General features: G+C 39.0%; 1 protein-coding gene across 3 annotated transcripts; it reads left to right on the plus strand.

Moving 5' to 3' along the window:
* Nucleotides 1-476: 476 nt before the first annotated feature.
* On the plus strand, nt 477-21,199 carry scarf2 (scavenger receptor class F, member 2). Of its 3 annotated transcripts, none has more exons than XM_042000639.1 (11): nt 477-1,196; nt 4,033-4,091; nt 4,185-4,286; nt 6,353-6,872; nt 7,304-7,522; nt 7,727-7,855; nt 9,837-9,940; nt 11,027-11,141; nt 11,418-11,515; nt 17,908-18,063; nt 18,638-21,199. In XM_042000639.1, the coding sequence occupies exons 1-11, from the start codon at nt 1,087-1,089 to the stop codon at nt 19,864-19,866; spliced, it is 2,841 nt and encodes a 946-aa protein (XP_041856573.1). In that variant the 5' UTR covers nt 477-1,086; the 3' UTR covers nt 19,867-21,199. The 3 variants fall into 3 exon arrangements, with proteins under 3 accessions (XP_041856573.1, XP_041856574.1, XP_041856575.1); XM_042000640.1 differs by having other exon boundaries at nt 17,911-18,063; XM_042000641.1 differs by lacking the exon at nt 477-1,196 and adding an exon at nt 3,841-3,930.
* The last annotated feature ends 2,292 nt before the right edge of the window (nt 21,200-23,491 follow it).

The following is a 23,491-nucleotide window of genomic DNA, read 5'->3' on the forward strand; positions in this document are numbered from 1 at the left end:
TACTTGCATTTATGGCATAGCTCCTTATGTGAGGATCAATTCATCCCTGATAACAGAGGGGGGAGCTGTTGTCTTATATGTTTTACACTGCTGCCCCCTCCAGAGCTTCAAATTAGTGCACACACATTTCCCACCCATCAATTATAACGTATAGGCTTATTAGAAATTGAGTTGGAAAACATTTTACACATATGATACTATTCTACAAATCATATCCAAAGTAAATAAACTTTTTTTGTTTTTATATTATATATCTTTTGTCAGCTATAATAGCTGGGCCTATGTGAACTCAAATATAAGAAAAATAATAATAATGGCAATTATCAGACAGTTATTAAAGTTATTATTTTCTGTAATTTGGTCTTTGTTGTATTATAGCGGAAACTGTTCTTTTTTTTTTTTTTTTTTTTTTTTTTTTGAGGCCATTAAGGCAGACCATGTTGCACACACACAGGCCTATGTAAATTTGGTGGCGGAGCCATGGCGCACAAAGCCAAAGATAGAGTAACAAATCAGGAATTTCCCTCCTGCCACTCCTGAGAGCGCAAGACAGGACCAAAGTTTCAGGATTAAGCTCTTCTCTTCAGGAAGGAAGAAGACTATCGTTGATCATCTGCACGAGTTTTTCCGTCAAGATCATCAAAAGAGAAATTTGCACCTTTCCAGACGTATGGAGGAAACTACGAATGTTTTGTTTGCGTTATGGCTTCTTACAGAACTCTTAATGGATTAAACAAGGCGATTGCATCAGCATCAAGAAAACTGATTAATTTGGAAGTTTGGGCTTTATAACTCTTTTTAACTGTGGTTGGGAGTCCTGTCGCTGGTCCGTTTTCCCCCTTTTCCCCCTCTGAGTTTCTCTCTGGCTTTACTTTAAGTGGTGACAAGACTTGCAAAAAAAAAAAAAAAAACATCCCAAAGAACAAGGATTTAATAGCTTATTCCCAGTTAAAGTAGCATCCATCTGGATTATGCACGAAAGGAACTGGAGTGTAAAAAGTACAGCGAACTCCCACCAGCGTTAACTTTTGGGGAAGGGAAATGCGGAGTAAAAACGGCGTCTAGAAGGATGCTGCTGCTTGTATAATGGAAGTAAAGAACTCTTTTGCTTTTGCTGCGGTGGTTTGCCTTTTCTTTTGCTCCGTTTTTAGCCAAGAACTAAACCCAAAAGGCAGGAATGTGTGCAGAGCACCTGGGTAAGAACAAATAAAAATGAAAACTTTTTGCCCCCTTGTGCGAAGCTCGTGCACGTGAGATTTCGAATTGCTGTTTAAGTTCATTTCCTTCCAACTTTTTATTAAAAGTTAGGGCAAGACGCCTTCTAAAAGTAGTATTTTTATACACCGTTTCCGCAAAAGTGCGTTTTAAAACAAAAAAACTAATCAAAACGGTTCTTTATCGCATTGCCGGTGGTTCTCACTCAAGTGAAAAAGTCGCCATTGACGACTTTTGAAACCATCCATTGAATTCAGTCAACTTTATTTGTCTTTAAGCGACTTCGTCTGATCAGCAGACTTTTTCCATTCTATCCATATTGACCTATTTTTCATAACGTCTCTGTCCCGTGTAGCTAACGCAGGAGGAGGAGTCCATTGAAAAGAGCAGCTGTTACAGATGTGCAGCCTGCATCTGGCGCAGTGTTTTTGTTGTCCTGTAGGGGGATCTGTGATGATTGCTGACAGTATTTGTGGCATTTTTGTAAAGTTTTAGATGATGAACTTTTTAAAGAGCTGGGGTTATATTTAAACTGCTTGGGTTTAGTTAAACAAAAGGATTAATTAACAGATTTTCATCAAATATACTGCAAACTAATGAGCCATGCTAAAAGAATTATATTAAAACAAATCAGACAGATTCTTATCAGTGTTTAAAACATCAAAAAGGAGAAAAAAAAATTCTTAAAGATCTCTTGTTGAGTCTGTGTGTCTTTTCTGTTACTCGTGTAGAAGAAAACCACAATTACCGACTGCCGGTTCCAAGCTTCTTGAGCTTGTATGAATTCTGAAACTGTGGTTGACCAGAGAAAGAAAACACAATCCAGGGCTCGTTGATTATTCTAAAAATATGCCACATGTGTTTATATTTTGGTCATTATTTTTTAAAATGCTTCTTTTTTTAAAATCGTATAGCCTTCTTTGCAGACTGTCACCTAAATAGAAAAGTGAATATTTGCTCTGCTGTAAATCTGCCTAACTGAAAACAGCTTATCTAAAAGGCCACATAAAGCTTTTCCCTGAATGCATTTGGGAGCTCCTCTGGCAAAAAGTTTATATTGTAACATCTTATTGACTTTTCTTTGCTTCAGCAATAAATAGTAATTGAATTTATGTATACTTTACAGTATTTTTATGCTTTGTGCCACTTACATTGTGATATATTTATTGTAATTCACTGCTCTAAAAGTTTGACATTTTGCCCTCCTTTTTTGTATCAACATTCATTCCAATGACCTCTCCACTCACCACTCCTTTGTTTTTTTTATTTTTTATTTATTTATTTTTTTCTCTTTTGTTATGCCCATAATGGTTGTATTTTTTTCTTTTTTTCTTTAGTGAATCAGATGAATAGCCGGAAGTAGTTCATTATTTATCATTTCTGGTCAGCATTTCCAATGTGTCCTCACATCACAAAATCAGTTGCTGAATCTTGCAGGAATATAATATAGTTCAACTGGATTGTGATGATACCTTCTAACACTTGTCCTGTTTTTTTTACCCGTGAGTGTTTTAAATAATGTTTTGGAACTAAAAACAAAACTGAAAGATATGATGGTTTCAGAAAACAAGCGCCTTTGAATCAGAGAAAGAACAGTCAGAAAATTACTTAAGTGTAGCTGCTGCACTCTTTATGTAATACAGAAAGAGGGGTTTTATTCATTAGGCAAGGCAAGGCAGTTTATTTTTATAGCACATTTCATGTACAGGACAATTCAAAGTGCTTTACATAAAACAAAGACATTACAGATATTTAGAATAGTAAAAGGCATCAACACATAATCACAATAAAATAATAAATTACATTAAAATGATTAAAAGCAAGATAAGTTAAAAAAGTTAACATGCAGATTTCATGCAAAGGCGCATGAGAAAATAAATGTTTTTAACCTGGATTTAAAAATGTCTACATTTGGGGAAAGTTTAATCTCCACTGGCAGTTTGTTCCATTTGTTTGCAGCATAACAGCTAAATGCTGCTTCTCCATGTTTAGTCTGGACTCTGGTCTGGACTAGTTGACCAGAGTCTTTGGACCTAAGAGCTCTGCTAGGTTTATATTCTCTGAACATATCACAGATGTATTCTGGGCCTAAACCAATTACTTTGATTGCAGAAAACAGTGAATTTAGCTTCTCATCATTAATGTATCTTTATGGTAAAGGTCAACACAGATTATTAGGCAAATAATCCAAAACCTCTGTCATATCACGTCAATTAAATTATAAAGTTCTCTTTAAAATCATTGTACTTCCGTAAAATAGTCTAAGAATACAGATGATAGATGCAAGATCCTAAACACGTGCCTATTTTGGCATGATAAAACACACTGGTTCTCCCAGCTGAAAGCAAACCACCATCTTCAAAGACTTTAGGGGGAAGCTAATGTGTCGAGGGGGCCTAAAGAGGTCACAGACGTGGGAGGAAGAGAAGACACATCCGTCCTTTCCTGTCAGGCTGAACACTGTCTGCAAAAAATTACCCTTGAATATTCATTCTCTTTCCCAACTGGCTGAGGGGGACTTTAGAAAATGATAAACTGTACAGATTCAGAGGTTAAGAGCTTTGGAGTGCACTGTACACACTGGATTTACCCATGCTGAGATAATTATACAACAATGTGCAAAGCATTTGCACCGTGCACAATGCTCAGCATGCGTTTGCAGAATTTGGTCTTGGCCACATCAGTAAGAACTGAGAGATCAAAGACGCTAGCTGGGTGTGGATATCCCCTCTCTGATATTTGTTTGTTTTACTTCATTTTAGTGTGGTGCTCCATCTTCCCCACCTCTAATTCTGTGTCTCATAACTTCTTTTCCAGGTCATCGGGATTGGTGTGCTGCAGTGGATGGGGGCAGCTAGGGGATGAATGCCTGACACGTACGTACATGAGTGCTAACATTAATCAGAACAGGTCTGATGGCTCGTGATGAAAGCCAGTTGACTAACACAATCTGACGGTTTTCACCCTAGCTCTCTGCCAAGGCAACTTCACCTGCAAGGAAAATGAGGTGTGTGTCAGGCCAAATGAATGTCGCTGTCGTCATGGATACTTTGGAGCCAGCTGTGATACGAGTAAGGCATTTGTTTTGCTTCACTTTTTATTTAGATACAGCTTTCCTATGTTTTGTTTCTCTATAAAAGTTCCAATAAATAAAAACTGTTTCATGTAACAGGACAGTTAGTTGCTACTTTTTGGCCACCAAAGACTCAGGGATGGTTGTGTTTTACAGCTAGTTGGCTCAACTGAAGTATTGTACAATTAAACAGTTATTGAAACATGCTCTGACATTCATGCTGCTCAAAAATTTAGTCGTATTTCACTCGTAGGTAGTTTTAAGTTCAATTTTTCATCAAAGTTTTGAAATAAAATTTGATTCATGTTCCTTTGTGTCAAAATATTTCTTAAAACCATCAGATTAGCATTATCAAAGTAAAGATAAATCCAGCAAAGCCTGTAATCTAATGAAAATACACTACCCGTCCAAAAGAAAACAAAGTCACCACCTGGATTTAACTAAGCAAATAGGATTGGACAATTACTGCATGGATGATGATGTTTCGGCTGGCAACAGGTTTTTTTTAACCCTAAATAATGCAGTGAGCAACTTCTCATTTCTTAAACAAACATGTTGGAAGACATCCTGCAATCATGGAAAAGATGTTTATCTGTTTTAGAAAGGTCAATTTATTGGCATTAAGTTAAGAAAACATCTAATTGGATGCATAAACTATTAAGATTTATGAACTATCCAACACATTAACAAAAAGCTGGAAGGATAGTGGGGAACCATGGAGGAAATATGGTCTTGAGTGATCATGATTGGTGATCATTTAAATAAATATTGGTGAAATAAAATCATTAGAAAACAGTAGAACTTACGACTATGTTTATAGTAAAAATAAGAACATTTCTACATGCATTATGCTAAGAGAACTCAAGGGATTGGTACCAAACAGCTGTGTAGCCCTGAGAAAACTACATATCGGTGAGGTTAATGGGGAAAAAGGCTTCAATTTGCAAGAGATAAACATAAAGATTGGACTCTGGAGCAATGAAGAAAGTCATGTGGGCTGATGAGTCCAGATTTACCCTGTACCAGAGTGATGGGAGCATCGGGGTAAGAACAAAGGCAGATGAAGTGATGCAGCCATCATGCCTGGTGTCTACTGTACAAGCCTTTGGGGGCAGTTAATGATTTGGGGTTGCTGCAGGTGGTCAGGTTGAGGTTCATCAACATTATGTGCCCAATGAATGAGGTCAGCTGATACCTGAATATACTGAATAAGCTGGTTATTGCACTAGTGGATTTTTTCTCCCTGATGGAACAGCCATATTCCAAGATGACAATACCAGGATTCATCAGGCTCAAACTGTGGTTCTAGGAGCATGAGACATCATGATTGGCCACCACAGAGTCCAGACTTGAACCTCATTGAGAATCTTTGGCATGTGTTGGAGAAGACTCTCCCATCCTTCAAGACCTTGGCGAAAAATAAATGCAGCTCTGGACAGAAATAAATGTAAAAGCTTATCTAAACGATGCTACAGCAAAAATGTGCTGTAATGAAAGCACAAGGCGAGCCAATAAAATATTAGTGCGTGACATTTTAGGATGGGCAGTTTATGCAAAGTTTTGCCTCTTTAGCATGGCATATAGTCAGTTTGTTGTGGTGAACATCTTTCTATGTAGAGCACATAAGGATTCTTTATCTCTAGTTTGGAAGTTTGAAAATCAATAAAATCTGAGTTTGAGGCAATTTTGTGTTTGGTAAGATTTAAGCACCAAAACTACTTGGTTACGTGAAGGAAAACATACTATTTAGGCAGCCCACTATTACCTGGTAGAAGAACTTAAATGTTGCTTTCTACTGCATGAATGAATACCCAGGGTGGTAACCTAGTGGGGGGATTTATCATTTATGTGCCACCATGCAATGTCATGTTAAGAAGTCATGCTAATGTCACATATTTCTGAGACAAGCCTGTGAAAATCACTGTGTTAGCATTGACATTGTTAGTGCAACTGTGCCTGAGTTCAGTCTGACTGAATCTGCTAGCGTGATTTATGCTTCTTAGTCTTCTTTAATGATATTTAACAAGAATTTTCTCCTTCCCTGATTACACTGTCTTTTAACAGAGTGCCCTACCCAGTTCTGGGGTCCTGACTGCAAGGGGAAATGTAATTGTTACCCCAATGGCCAGTGCGATGACTTGACAGGCGAGTGTACCTGCAACCATAACCGTTGGGGTCCTAACTGCAAGAATGCATGTCTATGCCAAAACGGCAAATGTGACCAAAACACAGGAAAATGCACGTGTCACCATGGCTACTGGGGTCATCAGTGCAACAACGCCTGTTACTGCAGCATCAACTCCATCTGCGATACGGTGACAGGGCGATGTCTGTGCAACCCTGGCTGGACTGGGAGGAACTGTGCTATCCAGTGTAACTGTAACAACTCACCATGCGACCAGTTTACGGGACGCTGCCAGTGTCGGGAGAGGCTGTGGGGTCCACGGTGTGAGCGACAGTGCCAGTGCATCCACGGCAAGTGCAACCAGGCCGATGGCTCGTGTACCTGCACACCAGGATACCGTGGGAAATTGTGCAGGGAACCATGTCCTGCTGGATTCTATGGTCAAAACTGCAGAAACAGGTGGGGAATAAAAGCTTAGCAGAGCAAATGCACCATTTCAAAAACTCAGGAAACATGCAGTCATTCATTTCCCTCATCTAATATATATTATAGTGTGGTGTTGTGGGTGTTACAGGAAATGAGATTTGCTATACTCTGCAGTTGATAACCGTTAACATTTTTGAACATGTTACTTAATGAAATGAAATAAAGGGAGATTTGGGAGCTGGTCTTCACATTATCCCATCATCATCAGACAGCATGTAAAAGCCATTCAGGTTAAATCCTTTACCTTTCACAGGCTGCACCGTATAATACAGTCCCCAAAAAGACAACAGCATGAATTTAATGGTGTTCATCACATTCTTTTAATGGCCCTGAGCATTTTTTTTATCACCAAAACATCTGTGAATAAGCTGAATGGCATTTCTGTTTTCTGTGTGTGGTGCCAGGTGTGGACACTGTAAAGGCCAGCAGCCCTGTAAGGTGACAGAGGGGCGCTGCATCACCTGCGACAGAGGTTGGAATGGAACACGGTGTGATCAGCTCTGCTCCAAAGGCTTCTTTGGGGAAAACTGCCAAGAAGTGTGCCCCACCTGTAAAGATGGCCACCACTGTGACCCCATTCATGGCAAGTGCTCTCACTGTAACCCCGGCTGGATTGGGGACAGGTAAGCAAAGAAAAACAAGCAGAAGTAAAGCACCTTTGAAATGTGCAAACAAATTTGCATATTTTTTTTCTACTAGAGCTTTATTGTTTGAAATATAGTAGCAGTGTGTTCAGCTAATGGACCCTGTAAAACCTAATGTCCAAGTCTCGTGTCTTTTAATTTTAAAAATAACTATAATCATGGCATTCCTTCTGTGTGTGATAGGTGTGAGGTACGCTGCCCCAACGGCACCTACGGCGAGAACTGCGAGAACAACTGCAGTCACTGTTTTAATGGCATCTGTCATGTTGTCACTGGAGAGTGCCTGTGTGATCCAGGCTTTTATGGCACCTTGTAAGTCAAAAGTCACACAAAAACACATTTATGTCCTTGATGGCTTTGCAGTATGAAAGGAAAAGGTTTGATAGTTTTCATATCGCGTTCGTCACACACATCTTGGAAACTTGAAGCATTCAGGTCACCCTTTAAGGTAGAAAACTTAAATTCTTACACAAAAACTGCATTTATTTACTTTTTATTAAATCTTTATTTAACCAAATAAAATCCCATTAAGATCAAGATTTCTTTTGCAATGATGACCTGGCCAAGCAGCTCATGTCATGAACAACAATTGCTGCTATAATGTCATGCAAGTTTTAATGAACAAAAGTTCATTTTAACTATAAAAAGCTACAAATAATTCAGTGGTTTCGTACATTTCAAGTGGTTTTAAAGTGTGATAGTTGAAATTAATATTTTGATAGATTATTAAGGTGTAAGTAATTGAATTCAGCAACGATTAAAAACACAGACCCCACTCAAAAGATTCTCACTCTAATGCAGTAAATGTTGGTTTACAAACACTACACCAGGGGTCTGCAACCTATGGCTCTGGAGCTGCAAGTGGCTCTCTGGACCTTCCACAATGGCTCCTAATACATTAATAAAATGCTAAAGAACTAACTAATGTTTTTAAATATACATATAATAACAAATGCAGGTTTTTAGCATTTTTTTCATTGAATAATTGCATTGAATTGGATATTGTTTTGTAGCTAATTTTCTTGTCATTAGGTTGGAAAAGAGGGATGAAAATTTCAGGATTTACTAACTAAAAGGTAAAAAGTCAGCAGGTTGAATTTAAAGTGTGAAGCTCCTTCCTTCTAAACAGAGAAGGAACAATATCTGATAAATATAAGCCATCAGGTGAACAGACAGAAAGTAGGATTAGAATCTCACAGCTTCTAGATTGTGAGGAAAGATAAATGTTCACAATATGGACATTAACTTCCATCCATGCACCTTTAGTGGTACATTATCCTTCTTGCCTATAAATTCTCTAACATTTTTAGCTTGACTGTTTAGCTAAACCTCGTGCACCCGCACCCTCCAGTGCCGGGAGATAAGGGGTTAACATCCGGTTTTACTGGTGTAATGTCAGGTCTGTATATGAACATATAAACATTTGTGGCATCCACAGAAAGTCCAGAATCTCAGCTAACAGCTCATGACCACCGAACACAGTTAAGACCACAAACAATTGAAAGACCAGGTACACAAAGTTAAAAAAAACACGTGTAAACACAAATTATGGTTTCTCGTGTCCAGAAAATGTCTTACCTTTGCTGTCTTGCCTCAAAACTTATATCCACCAGGATAAAACCACATTTAGTTTAAAAAAAAATACTACGTTGTCTTTTGGGAGCACTTTGCCATCCAAAAATTTGCATGGGTTTTGACAACGAAAAATGTTAGTTCTTTTTCTTATGCCAGACAGAAAACATCTATTCGTTTTAATAAACCTGCTATCTCCTGATTACATCAGACGCACCTCTGCAGCAGGACAAGACATGGAGGAAGAGATACGGAGTACAAGCTTCTGCATGCAGCCAGTGAGCAAGAAGTTTGATAAAACAAAACTGCTTCAATGCTCGATAAAAAAATTAACGGTGTTAATTAATTAATGCATTAACGCAATAATAATGCGTCCCCAGCCCTAATATCAGAATCAGAATCAGAAATACTTTATTAATCCCTTTGGAATTCCTCAGGGAAATTTGTGTTTCCAGTACAACCCGTCCAAGACAGGATCAGGCATACTGAGGCAGCAGCAGCCTACATATATATATATATATATATATATATATATATATATATATATATATATATACATGTGTGTGTGTGTGTGTGTGTGTGTGTGTGTGTGTGTGTGTGTGTGTGTGTGTGTGTGTGTATAATCATTAACCTGTCCATTTTCTTTCTTTGTCCCATTTTACATGTCTGTCACTTGGACTGAGCTTTAAACAGATGTTTTTGTCTCTACTCTCTACCCAAGCTGCAATATGACCTGTCCACCTGGCCAATATGGAGTCAACTGCAACCAAACCTGCCCCTGCCATGACAAAAACTGTGATCCTGTGTCTGGGGCCTGCCATCTCTGTAAGAAAAACTTCTCATTTTTTTTTTTTTTTTAAGCCCAACCTTGTCTTTTTTGGTTACAGTTGGATATTAGAGTTCTTCCTTTTCCTTTTCTGAGAAAAAATAAAAGACTTTACATATCATCCATATTCTAGGATGACAGTAAAGCTGGTTTTGTATTAATTGTCTAACATTTGGCTGTACACACTGAGTAAAAACAAACACACTCTATTCAGGTCAGTGTGTGTAGTGGGAGATTCAGAGGCCTTGATAGTGTTTCCAGACTAAGACCAGTGTCCTTTTTCTGGCTGTGTTTGTTGGCTCTGTTCCTGTCCAGCCAGAGTAGAGCCAGAGGAAGAAAGAAGGAAATAAAAAGGGGGATGGATAAATAGAAAGACAAAGAATTTGGAAAGGCAACAGAGAGGAAAGTGGAAAAAAAGAAAAGGAAAGGAAAGGAAATTATTAGAGGTAGGCATGAAGCTTATGAGTGTAGAGCACACAAAGATGGCATGGAAAGTTGGTCAGTGATATCATAAGATCATGTCACTCTTCCATCACCTAGATCCAAAATCAGCCAAGACGAGATGCCACACCCAGACTACACAATAATCCATCTTAGATTTATATGACAGTATGAAAAACTATGGGTCACAGCCAGTTATCCCTTAACTGGAAAGTTAAATTCTCCTCTGGTTCTCATCCGTCCCTGCAAGTGCAAAATGCTGCCCATACTTATGCAATCCAGTATGCAATCTACTTATTATCTTTGGGGTGTATCCCATTTAAAGAGGGAGGGGTGCTAATAAATCATCAGTAACTTATGATGACGGGCATTTAGTAAAGAGGGAGTGAGAAGAGGAAGCCGATTGCAGGAAATCTATAATAAAATCAGAAGTGGTTTCATGTCTTTTGGGAGGATTTACGTAACCTCAGCCTCAATCTTTGCTATGAAAACTGTCACATTAACAAAAATCATACACAGTATATACAGAACATAAACCAAGATATTAAACAGATTTCAGTTAACTATAGCAACAATGCTATTTTTTGAAACACATTCTCTCACCGATGTGGCACACCCAGTATTCCCTGTATTTTATCTTTCAGACCCCAACCAGCGGATGGGTGTGATCGCAGCTGGTTCCCTGGTCTCCTTTTTATTGATTGTCCTCCTCTCTCTACTGTGCTGCTGCTGCCTCTGTCGGCACAAAGAAAACCATAAGTAAGTGCTGGATCAAACTTCCAATCAAAATTCTAATTCAACAATAAATATTGTTGTTTTTCTTTTCTTTTTCAGATGCCAAATTGTTAAATAAATAATTGCATATAAACATATTTTACAAACTCTTCTATATGCTGACTTTGCTGTATGGATAGAAAGTGAGGAGCCCTCAAAAGAGGCAGAGGGCCAGGTTTTAAATGCCTCTTTTCAATGATTCATTTGGATTTCCGTGGCATCATCCCTTTTCAGTGCTAACCAACACAACTCTACCAACAGCAAAAAAGCCAAGCGGATCTTGTGTGGACGATTCAGCAGAATCAGCACTAAGCTTCCCCGTATTCCACTGAGGCGACAGAAACTGCCTAAAGTAGTCGGTAAGCCCCAAAACCATTTCTCCTCTTCCACCACAGTACTGCCAGAAGCTGTGTTTTATGTAACATTTGTCTTTGGGGATTGTACAACATATAAGTTGGATATTCTGTAGCTTTATTAAATACAAAAACAGCTAAATTAAGACTTAATAGTTTCTAGCAGTCAGTGTCAGCATTTTTCTTTCTTTGCTGCTTTAGTTTGCTGTATAGATGATGAATAGAGTTGAAAAGTGTATGGTGGCTGCCAGGCAAGTATGGGGTTTCATTTGAAGGGAATGCACTGGTTTTAGAGCCCATTATTGTTCTTGGCACTCTGAAATGCCATGTGTTCATATTATTACAACCCTAAACTTCGGCCTTTTTGTTCCCATTTTCTTTACCCCTTTTCCATCGTCCTCTTTCCTAAGAACATTTTTTCTTGTGCTGAGAAGCAGTTATTAAAAGAAGGCAAGTGGTTGTTGGGGGGCCCGTCTGGTGGTGAGTGACGCGCTATCAAAGGTTGCACTGTTTGGGTGGACGCTGCAGCCCTGCTGCTCCATGCGGAGGTCTCGTGGTGTGTGTGACAGATCTGTCTGTGACCGCAGTCTCTCTTATTTTATTTCTTTCTTTTTTATCGTTGACAGAGGAGATATGCTGATCTTTTAAACCCTATCACAAACAGTTTATTGTGGCTGTTTTTTGTTCATAGTTCAAAGAGTGTTTGTATACACAAAGTTAATTATGTCTTATACGGACATTTAAGTGATAGTTGTGACAACACATGAGGTTGCAGAATAAATGTGTTGCCATGCGCTGCATATCAGATCACAATGCAAGTGTTATGTGCACTTTTATGTGAGTTTTCTCCTCTTTTTAAAACCCCTGACCTGAATCTCTTTAATTCACAGATCACAGTCAAACTCTTGATGGTAAAAATGTTTTTGTTCACCAAGTGAAGTCAGAAATACATCTTATCTTGCTCATTAGCAGAGTAATGAAGATGCAACTTTCCGACCTTTAAACTCTGCCTTCCTGACTTGTTTGATGGCACAGTGCCGTTTATTGTTTACACTTCTGGAGCCATCCCTGCTGAGAAACTGGACCTCACAAGTTTTGTCATTGCAGCCGAGTTTCGTGTTACACACCTTGTCACATGCTGGCAAACGGATATCAACACACCAGACGTTGTGCAAAAGTTCCGCAATGGACCTTTAAGATCTTTGCTGTAATCCTAACATGATCATCAGTTACACCTAAACTATTTTCATTCATTTAGTGACCTTAAAAGTCAAACATTTCCTGTTTACAGATTCTCAAACGTGAGGATATTTTATGATTTTGAGACTATGGGAACATTTCACCTTTTTTCCTGACATTTTAAAGGCCAAACAAACATTTGACTTTTCAGTGAGCATAATAAATTTTGTTTTGGCATAATCTCTGCAAAAATTCATGAGAGGTTTTCCGTGTCACTGCAGTATGAAAGGAATTAAAACATTTCTTTTCAATGTTTGAGAGGCATGGGCCTCCTCGTTTTTCTAGATGATTATTTAAGCAAAATTCTGTCTACATTACGTCTTTGCACAAATACGGCACCTTAACAGAGTCGTCTTTGTCACCCTTACGTGGGAAGCTAATGTAAATTTATAGATCCAGCTGTCAGTAAAAAAAAATTGAACTTAAATCTAACTTAAAAGCAGTCCTCTATAACCACATGTAACCTACTGAAAGTGGGCATTGTCTCTTCTCTTTTTCCTGGGTTGTCCTATCCAAATTTTATCTGCTCTCCTTTCTGTTGGGCTGCCCACAGACGCAGGACCTGCCAACATTTAGAAACTTACAGTCTGTCTGGAGCTACGTAGTTCTGCACACACACATTCCAGAGGGGCCCAATGGGGCTGGAAACAGGAAGTGGTCAAATTTACCCCTGCTCGTGTCAGAGCTGTGATTTATCCACACCAGGGTCAGTGGCAACAGATGTGGCAAGACAAAACTGATGAAGGAATAAGGAGTTATGGGGTTAGGGGACAGAGAACAACATTTCATCCAAGCATGGTTAGACTCAGTGAAACAGCTACATACACTTTTTGTCACCTATTCCTCCTATTCCACCTATTTTTGGATAAACTAAGGTTGTTTGCTTGTAGTTTAGCATTCTGCCCTAAGCATATTTACTTCACGCCTTGCATATTCACGTCTCTCTGGCATTCTTTACATCCTCTGTGTTCAAATGTTTCCTCATGAAATCAGCTCTAAGAGCGGCACCATCTGCTTTTTTCATCTTTATTTATCCAGGGAAAGTTGGCTCATGATTGCAAATGTGTTTGCAGCTACACTCAGAGTGCAGTGTTGAGATGAATAATACAATGGAAAAGAAAACTTTCTCACACTCTGAAGTCACATGTAAATGCTTTATTTTAGAGAGGAAAAAACAGGCTTTTTTTTCTTCTTTTTTTTAAACAATCCATAGGACTATCTTATCTCTTGAATGTTGCTCTGTATACTGTATTTGTTTCTGACTTTGCACCATTGAAATCCAAACATGATCATGAGCATGAGCTATTTCAAACTGAGAGATGTTGATCATTATAATTTCTAGTAAATTTAATCACCATTCTAAACCCAGATTTCTAGAGTTGGATTAGGTAATAGAACTGCCTCTACAGCTTTTTTGTTTCTACTATCTCTGCCTCACTGAGCAACTGTGGCATTGGAGTTCTGCAGCTGGGATGGGTTAATAATGTCCTGTTGTGTGTACTCCTTTATGCAGGGAGGGATCACAGTGGCGTCCAGTCTGCAATATAAGCTGTCCCACTAGAGCCAGAGTCTCGAGGTAGCAACTTTCAAGGGCACTTGTTGTTCATTGCAGACAAGTAATCTTCCAAAATGCCCATGTGTTGGCTTGTTGACTACCATGACTGAAATCTTTGCATAGGCTAGCTGCTCTGCATTCCTCAGTCCCTCAGAGTCTGCCTATCTACTGGCTGCTGCACAGTAAGGACTCTGCACAAGGGCAGAATTGCACAGAACAGGACACATGCTGGGTCTTATTCACTGTTTCTTATTATATCCCTCTTTAAAGTTAATTAAATATATATTTGTCGTCCTCAACTTTAGTGCAGTCTTGTTCTGGACTCCACAGTTGCTTCTTATCTATAAACTGCAACCATAACAACTTTATTTTTAACAGTTAATAGAATCAAAATGTCATAAAGGCTTAGTTTATAGACCCTTTTAAGTTTGATATTGACTACACATGCAATCTAAAGATCATAGTAGCATTTATTCAGTTAAAGTTAAAGTCTTTGGATGCAAATTGCCTCTGCATATTAAAGTGGTTCTATTATACTTGTTCATTCATTCATTTTTTGTACCGCTTAGTCCAATAAAAAGTTGCAGGGAAGCTGGAGCCGATCCCAGCAATTAGCAGGCAAGAGGCAGGTTCACCCTGGACAGGTCGCCAGACCATCGCTGGGCCAACACAAAGAGACAAACAACCACATGTTCTATTATACTCATTTCAGGCTAATTTATTTTAATATGTGAGTCCACAACAGCAGGAATCAATCCAGCATTTTTCACGAACCCCTTTATTTATTTTATATCTATCCAGAATGAGACTCTTCCGCCTTGAGCCCCGCCTCCCTCTGATGCTGCCTTTGGTTGGTCAACTGCCATGAGTTGTTGGGAACGCACGCTGTTTTTGTCATAGAAACACCAACAGAACTCGTAAACAAACTGAGCTAATACAAATATGACTTTTTATATTAGCTCAGTTTGTGTATGAGTTCTATAAACAATGTCAACACAAAACATACAGCCAGTACACATTCGAGCCTGAATCATCACTTAAAACAAAAGTGAACAACTCAGCAACCCGCAGCAAGGAATGCAGCGGGACGTATCTGTTTTGTACTCTGCTTACCAGCTATAGTCTGATATGACGTTGTTTGTCACTCGCCTTATATATTGGTACATGGACCTGTTAATAGGTGTACATGTGGCAAATGTACCACAATGCCAACAGAGGTAGAAAATGTCTGCTGCCAAGAAATAGATAAGGTATTGATGCTATTAGCTAACACTTTAATGCACTGTTACACTATAGTTAGCTGTACTTCTAGCCATTCCATGATTGTACATATTGTTTCACGTGGCTAATCAGCTGGGTGTTTTTAGCCTGGTTGTTACGTTTGTAGCATTTCCATCTACAGTGTTGATCGCTAACTTTCAGGTCATCATTACATCTGTGTTACCTGTTGGTAGTGTAAAGTAAGTGTGAGTTAATTCCCTTAGTTTGACCGTTGCTCACACACTATCAAAACAAAACAGACATTTTATTCGGCTTTACTTACAGCTTGTGGCTCAGGATCAGAAGTGTGGTCATTGATTGTAGGAACAGACCTTCCTTTCAGCTAAAGGCTGGTCGCAGATCCCTCGTTGTACCGGCCCTTATACATCCAGCAGTCTTCGATGAAGTGCTGGTCACAAATACAAACTTTAGCGCGACTCTGTATGTAATTAAAAAAATGGTGCCGCTCACTTGTCTGATGAATATGTAGAAAGCTCAAAAAAGTTGAAATAACATTGTAGGGCCCCTTTAAAGTACCACTTTGGACCCTTATTCACACGTCTACTCTTGTTTATTTGGGCCATGATTGTTAGCGTTATTCACTATCCATCATTGTCTTTACCTGCTTATTCCAATTCAAGGTCATTGGGGGGCTGGATCCCATCTCAGCAGCTACTAGGCAACAGGCAGGGTACATCATGGACAGGTCACCAGACCATCACAGGGCTGGTGTTCTAAGAGCAAGATATAAATATTGATTTGAAGTAACCTGAGTCGCTTTAAAAGAAAGAATAACTCAACTACCTAAAGGGAAAGAAGGGTTTGGGGACATAACAAAATCTAGTGTTTTGTAGAAAAAAAGCTAAAATTAGAACTTGATCATGGTGTGATCCATACAGATGATCACAGAAAGCAACAGCATAACCATCCAACAAACAAACCAGACGTGTTTGGTTCATTTTTTATAGTGAGAGAAGCATCATATGGACCAAATGTAAATCTAAGTGAGTCACTGTTATTAAGATTTTGTTGTTTTGTAGGATTTTTTTAAAGTGTAGGAAAATTAAAGAGCAATGCTCCTGCCAATACTAAGACATTATGTCACAATTACAAAAAAAATTTGATCTGGATCTACCATTTCAGTTACTTTTTTTTTTTCTTCCACCTAGTCTACATAAATTTCACCCAAGCTTATTGACATGTTGATTGCTGAAACCTGTATGATGCATATGGGTATTTTTTGTTCAAGTTTTCCAAATGCACTTTTTAATGTTATTCTCTTTCTGAAAATCACGAGCCTGCAAAAATCCAGCTGTAGGCCATTTCTATTAAATTATAACTATGGAGCTCCAATTTGTTCCTGGACAGGGTTCTGGTAAAGTCAGGGGATTCCTTCCACGCAGGGTTTATCTAAGGTTTAAACAAACGGACGGACCCATGTGTCATCAGGCATGCAAACAGGAGCATCAGATGTGATCGTTCATGTTGAGTTATCACCCAGTGCAGTTTCCAGAAATACAGCCCTCACACCAAATGAGAAGATTAACCCCGAGTATGCTTCGGAAACCACAGCTGTCCTGAGAATGGAGGGTCAGCAGAATGCTGCACTGTCTGATGGAGGGGGGGAGGGAGGACAGAGAGATCACGAGGAAGACAGTGAGGACAACCAGCATTTGATCCACATATAGTTGAAGGATGGGATTCAGTGGAGGAAGGCTCGTGCTCTGAACACTAAAATGCGAGAGATTGCATAACATCACAATATATCAGATCTGAATTAGCATGTCAAATATTACACCGTACTCTTCATGGCTGCTGTAATTACATATTTATAGTTTTATATATATATATATAAAAACAATATAATTAAATTTAGTTAAATATGCTTATTTTGTACAGACTGCAGTTTTCTCCTTGTATCTTGTTTTTGTAATGGTTATTATGTAAGGTGCTTTCCTTTCATAACTAGAAAGTTATTATACTTTTGATCTGTTTATAGTTGTGGACAGCAGAGCTGCCAGCCCACCAAAAGCAAGATTGTTAATTAGAATTTCTTGAATATATTTTGTCTTGCCAATCATCTTTAACCACCAAAAAGTGAAAAACACTAGGAAGTTATATAAAAATATCAGATTTCGCTTTTTAAAACCAATAGTGTTGAAGCCTAAGTTTGTTGACATATAAAACCAATAAAAATCCATTTTTTTTCCACAGAAGTTACTTAAATCAGTGCTTTCCACAAGTCTGCTTTGAGACTGAGCAAAAACAGACTGTTGTTCTTGTAACACAGTACAAAACCCTTTAAATTACCTTTCTGGCTTCTGCATTTGTTTTCTGTTCTCAGTAGCCCACCACGACCCGGAGAACACCTTCAACTGCAGCTTCATCGAGCCCCCTTCTGTGGCCGACCAGCCGTCCCCCTCCTCCTGGTCCTCTCAGGAGTCCTTTTCTTCTTTTGAGAGCGAGGACGAGGGCCCAGTTTACTATGTTCCACATGAAGGTTAGTCATCGCACGAATAAACAAGCTCTATCATTATCTGGAATGACACACATAAATACAAACACACATGGGTACATTTTTCTAAAGAGGTCAAGCTTGGGAGTGTGACCGCGCAGGGACTCATGATTTGTGTAAATGCCATTATGGAAATAATTGGCTTTTAATCATGCCATCAAGGCCCAGGTTTTCCTGGGCGAATGGCGAAAGTATAAACAGGAAATGGAACGGCCCACTCAGCATATGGCACATAGCCATACTATGACTAACTCCTTTAAATGTGGTGGAAATGATCCGTTCCTTCAGTTTCTATTCTGGAAGTATGACATTGTGAGTCAGGCTTTATGTATGTGTGTGTGTGTGTGTGTGTGTGTGTGTGTGTGTGTGTGTGTGTGTGTGTGTGTGTGTGTGTGTGTGTGTGTGTGTGTGTCACTTTTGAGGGCCACATATTTCACATTTACTGTTTGTGTTTTGACTATTATACACAGGCTAGTGGCCATACTGGATTATCTAAGGATGTATTAGTGAAATACAGAAGAATATTAAACTAACATCATCCTTTACCGTTCACCAACAGAATCTGTGAGTGAAAGCAAGGAGAAGCAGAGCCTCAGCCTTCCTGCAGAAAAGTTAGAGGAAGACCTTAATGATGATGATGCTGGGGAGTACACCTCCCTGAAAGACACAAGTGTCACCAAACCAGATGGCAGCGAGCAGCCCTTCCTCAAGTCCTCTGATAGCGAAGCTTCCAATAGCAGCTCTGAATCTACCACTGTACGACTTTATGCTTGCATCACCCGCCCATCCAAGCACTCAAAGGAGGATGAGGGCAGTGGCAAAGATGGGGATGGCACTCCTACACCGGAGGCCAAACGCAATGGAAAGCCACCACCTTCACCTGGCAAGCCCAAACCTCGCCCACCTGATCCATCTACGAAGCCCAAACTGTCATGGATACACGGAAATTCAACAGGGTCTCCACAGCCAGAGCAGCAGGGGGGAGTTAAGGCACTTGCAGCACCAAAAGAAAAAAAGAGAAGCTCCAGTGATGGCTCATCTAAGAGTGATGAGTGGGAGAAAATTAAGGAAAAATGTCAAGACCATCAAAAGAAACAAGACGGGAAGGAGACAGATGCCAAGGGCTCCCCAAGCAAACTTAAACCTCTGCGACGTAAAAAGTCTGGGGATGAGCACAGCAGTCCGAGTCATATGGAGCACATCAGTGGTGTTGTTCAGAATGCTCTTAAGATGATAAGTGGCTTCCATAGCGCCTCACCTGAGAAGAAGAGTGCTGACAATCCAAAGCAGACCACTAAGGAGCCACCCAAGAGCCCGAAGGTCATGCATCCTCATATGAACTCTGAGGCAGCCACCTTACTGGCTGCTCAGCTCAAGGAAAAAACCCAAAGCATCAACAGGAATGAGGGGACGGGGCTTTCAAAGACCAATGGCCTCTCCCCACCCAAAGGAAACCGGGAGAAGCCAACACCTCCACAAAAAGCCAAGAGGACCGTTTTAGGTGGACTTAGCCAGCAGGGCTCCACCAAGCCGCTCCTCCCCACCACAAGCAGCCTCCAGAAGATGGTGATGCCGGTCACTAACAACTTTGGGACCCCTGAAGCCAAGAGCCCAGAGAAGCAGGACTTGAACGGCTCCAAGAGAGGGAACCTGTTGGATGTTACACCAAAGAAGACTCCCATAAAAAAGCCACCCAGGAAGAAAGGCAAGGAGGGTACCCTGGATACACCTGAAAGTAAAACACCCCAGCAAAAGACAGCCATTATGCCGCCACAGGTAGTGAAGTAAGTGGTTTTTTTACAACAAATTGCACAAAGACTGTGATGGATTTTACAGAAGACTGAAATCTATTTGTTAGAAGGTGAAGTTTTTCAATTGAGGATTAACGTGTGCTGTGATTCCAGGACCAGTCAAGAGTTATAAATTCTTTCAAACCAGGGGTGCAATTGTGTGACATTTGTGAAGTGTATTATAATAAGCTCTATACAGGATTGCATTACACTTCAAGAATCTTTTTTTGTGTGTGTGTTTGTGTGTAACCAGTATGTATCAGCCTCACAACACAACCTGTGACTAAGCCGGACACAGCTGTGTGATCAGCAGCTCAAAGACATTGTCCAAAGTTAATTCATCTCCATTCTCCATCAATGTTCCACTATATTTATATAAAAAATGCATATCTGTACTTTATGAAACAGGTTCCAAAAACAGTTATTTTCATGGATGCTTTCCACAGGTACTAAAAATTAGTATGAATTTGGTGCTGTTGTGATTGCAAGCTATTTCTGTATTTATTTTCTAATTAGTATGGATCAACATGCAGGAATACATTTCTACACCAAAGCAATTTAGCACATCATCTTCAGTCTTAGTGTCAAGACAAGTGCTGCAAAGCACTGATGGCTATGAATTAAACTTGTACAGTTTAGTAAAATAGCTTTAAAGATCTTTGTTATCAACAGCAGTGCCCTTAAACCACCAAATAATTAGAAATATTCTTCCATAATAAAGTAAATTGAATGCCTTTTATACTTATAAGATTTCTTTCAAGCTTTACTCAAACTGTTATTAAACCCTAAAAGCTAATCTACAAAAACGTCTCAAGGCCTTGTATATTGGATATTCCACACTCTTTTTCCCTTTTTCAGTAAATGGGGATCTATGAATATGCAAATAAGTCACATGATCATCTCCACCCACCAGAAGACCCTGTCTGCAATAACCAGTTCTAATACTGGGGTAATTAAGTCATGCATTTGAACCAGGGTCACTTTTTTAAACAAAAAGCTAATCTATACATGGCCGCAGCCACTCGATGGGCTTTACTTTACTGTTACCTCCACCTAGCTTGTGCTAACTCATCCTCATAGCTTGTGCTAGCTTATCTGTTCCTCACAGATCATGCAAATTAGCTGTAAAGCACCACCCACCTAGTAATCAGGATTACTTCTTACAATATTTGATTTACTAACATGATTGTGCCGTCTGACTTTGCATTTCGAAGAAAAATCTCCATGCAACCATAGCATTTATGGCCAATGTTGCTCATGATATCTCTTGTAACTCAAAAAAAAAAAAAAAAAAGTTATGGACATACTAACAAGTTTAAAAACTTGATATTCATCACTGTTGGTTTCATGGCTTTCCCATACACAAATATAGCATTTTTGGATTTTATCTCTCATCTTGCAGTTGTCCAACTCTGTCAGTCATGTTTTGCTGAATTACAAATCTTTGATCTTTTCGCAATAAAAGAGCTGTTTTGTAACCTCTTTTGTTCACACCAAACCACCAGAATGTGCTCGTACTGTATGTTTTATTCAGTCAGTTGAACCACTAAACCAAAACTGAAACTCCAAGCAGTCCAGTGTCCACACTTTATGTCATGCTTGTAAATCTCTGAATCCATTTGCATTCTCTGTAATTGAGGAACGTTTGCAGTTTTGGACTCTGTGCTTAAAGTATTCTGCAGGACTATACCCTTTCTGAGGTCAATATCATTATTTCTCATAGATGCAATCAAGAAACTATACAGAGAATAAAACAATACTTTGTTCCTGAAGGATCGTATTATCTGAACCTAGCAGATTCATGATGATTTTTTTATTTTTATTTTTTTTAAGAAAGAAAAAAGGATGTTTTGATACCCTTGCTTTAGGGTAAGACTGAGACTAAATGGTACTTTGCCTTGTGTATAAAATGTGCCTCAACTGTGGATCAGTTTAAGCAACTAAAGCTGCCTAATCTAATTGCGAATGTTTATTTGAAGTGTTGATCCTAAAATAAGTAAGCCAAAAACAGTATTGCAGTACTGGTATCATTCATTGTGTGAAAAGTAAACAAAAACAAAAAAAAACTTTAAAACTTTTAAATTTTTTTTTTCATTATATCTTTTGTTTATTGCTGTTTTGAATGCAGCTTATACATAATATGAGCTATGAATAATGGATGACAAAAAGAGGTAAGCATGAAATTATGTTAATCTGCCATGTTTTGAACTGAAGAATGTCACATTCACAAAATCTCTTGGTAGTGTGTGTTTTTTTTCTCGAGGTACAACGCATTTCTTTGGTTATTATTTCAATGTTTTTACTTATACGTATACATTGTGTACTTGTTATTATCTTTGTAAGCTGTGCTTATATGACCTTTTAGGTTCATGTGTTTTTTCTTAGTGTCAATGAACTGGCTTTCATGTTGTATTTGTTTGTTGCTGTATTTTCTCTTTTTTTGAGTGTGTCTTTGTTATTTTTATGTTGCTTATTTTGGGCTCTTGAGCAAACCTGCAGTAAGTGTACTTTCTTTCTGTAAAGTTTACATTGGCTTTGTAATTGTTCTCTGTTGATGTTATTGTTTGTTTAACACTTAACTGCATGACGCAGAGTGTAATTATACGGCATTATAGCTGCAGAGGAAATCTGTAACCTTCTTGTTCCCTCAATTTGTTATTACTGCCTTGCATAAAAAAACTCATACAGAAAGGATAGTACAAAACTACCATAATACCACTGTTAAAACAACTGCATATTATCTAAGACTAATATTTTGTAATTATGAGGTTGCGATTTTTGATTGACTGGTCCTTGCCTGTTTTTATAGGCATAAAGTGCATTTTTGTAAAGAAGGGCCTGAAAGCTGCAAAAGAGTCACCAACTGTAATTTTGTTTGTTGTAGTTTGTTTATAGCAACTTTGATTGCCATTTGTGTATGGTTGTTAAACTGGTGTTTCCTCATTTACTTCTTTGGAATAAAAAACCAATACATATAGCCACTGTCAAATCAGAACTTAAAAAAAAAACCCAAAACATCCTCATTCAGTTTACAGTCACAGTCAGCATATAATCATTTACTTCTCGTGTTCTCATGGGGTCATGAACTCCTTTTGGCTTCTGTTCCCAGTGTCTGAGTCCAGTGAACAGTCAGTAAAAACATACTGCACCACCACACACATCTTCTGACATCTCAAAAGAGATTCATTAGCATGCTGATTGATATTTGACCCTTTCCTGCCACTCTGGGCAACAGGACTGTTGAATCCCTGGGACGTGGTAGGACTCCTGAGACACTCTGTCACAGCGGCTCTTCAAAGAGCCCAAGGGAAGCAGGGGACTGTTGATTTGGCTCCTTCAGGATGGGGGAGACAAGAGCTCTTTTCATTGGGATCAAAACAGTGGAAACTTTGTGCAAAGAAGTTAATCACGCGCTGCATATGTGTCTTCTTTTGGAGGGAAGAGGGATATAGCAAAAACTGGGCCACAAGGCAATGAAGGAGGATGAATGGATGCACAGGTTTTGTGAAAGTAAATTGGCCCAGAAAGGGAAGTGGCTTTGTTTCTGTTTCCATTTTTTTTACCACATACTTACCACATGTGTTTAATTTATACAAAAGTTTTACGTTTTAAAGATTGACACC

This window comes from Melanotaenia boesemani, chromosome 11, assembly GCF_017639745.1.
Source record: "Melanotaenia boesemani isolate fMelBoe1 chromosome 11, fMelBoe1.pri, whole genome shotgun sequence".
NCBI lineage: Eukaryota > Metazoa > Chordata > Actinopteri > Atheriniformes > Melanotaeniidae > Melanotaenia > Melanotaenia boesemani.

Coding starts and splice junctions, on each gene's coding strand:
- scarf2 (XM_042000639.1), top strand. CDS start 1,087: ATGGAAGTAAAGAACTCTTTTGCTTTTGCTGCGGTGGTTTGCCTTTTC. Junction 1,197..4,032: donor AATGTGTGCAGAGCACCTGG/GTAAGAACAAAT, acceptor CTTCTTTTCCAG/GTCATCGGGATTGGTGTGCT. Junction 18,064..18,637: donor TTACTATGTTCCACATGAAG/GTTAGTCATCGC, acceptor GTTCACCAACAG/AATCTGTGAGTGAAAGCAAG.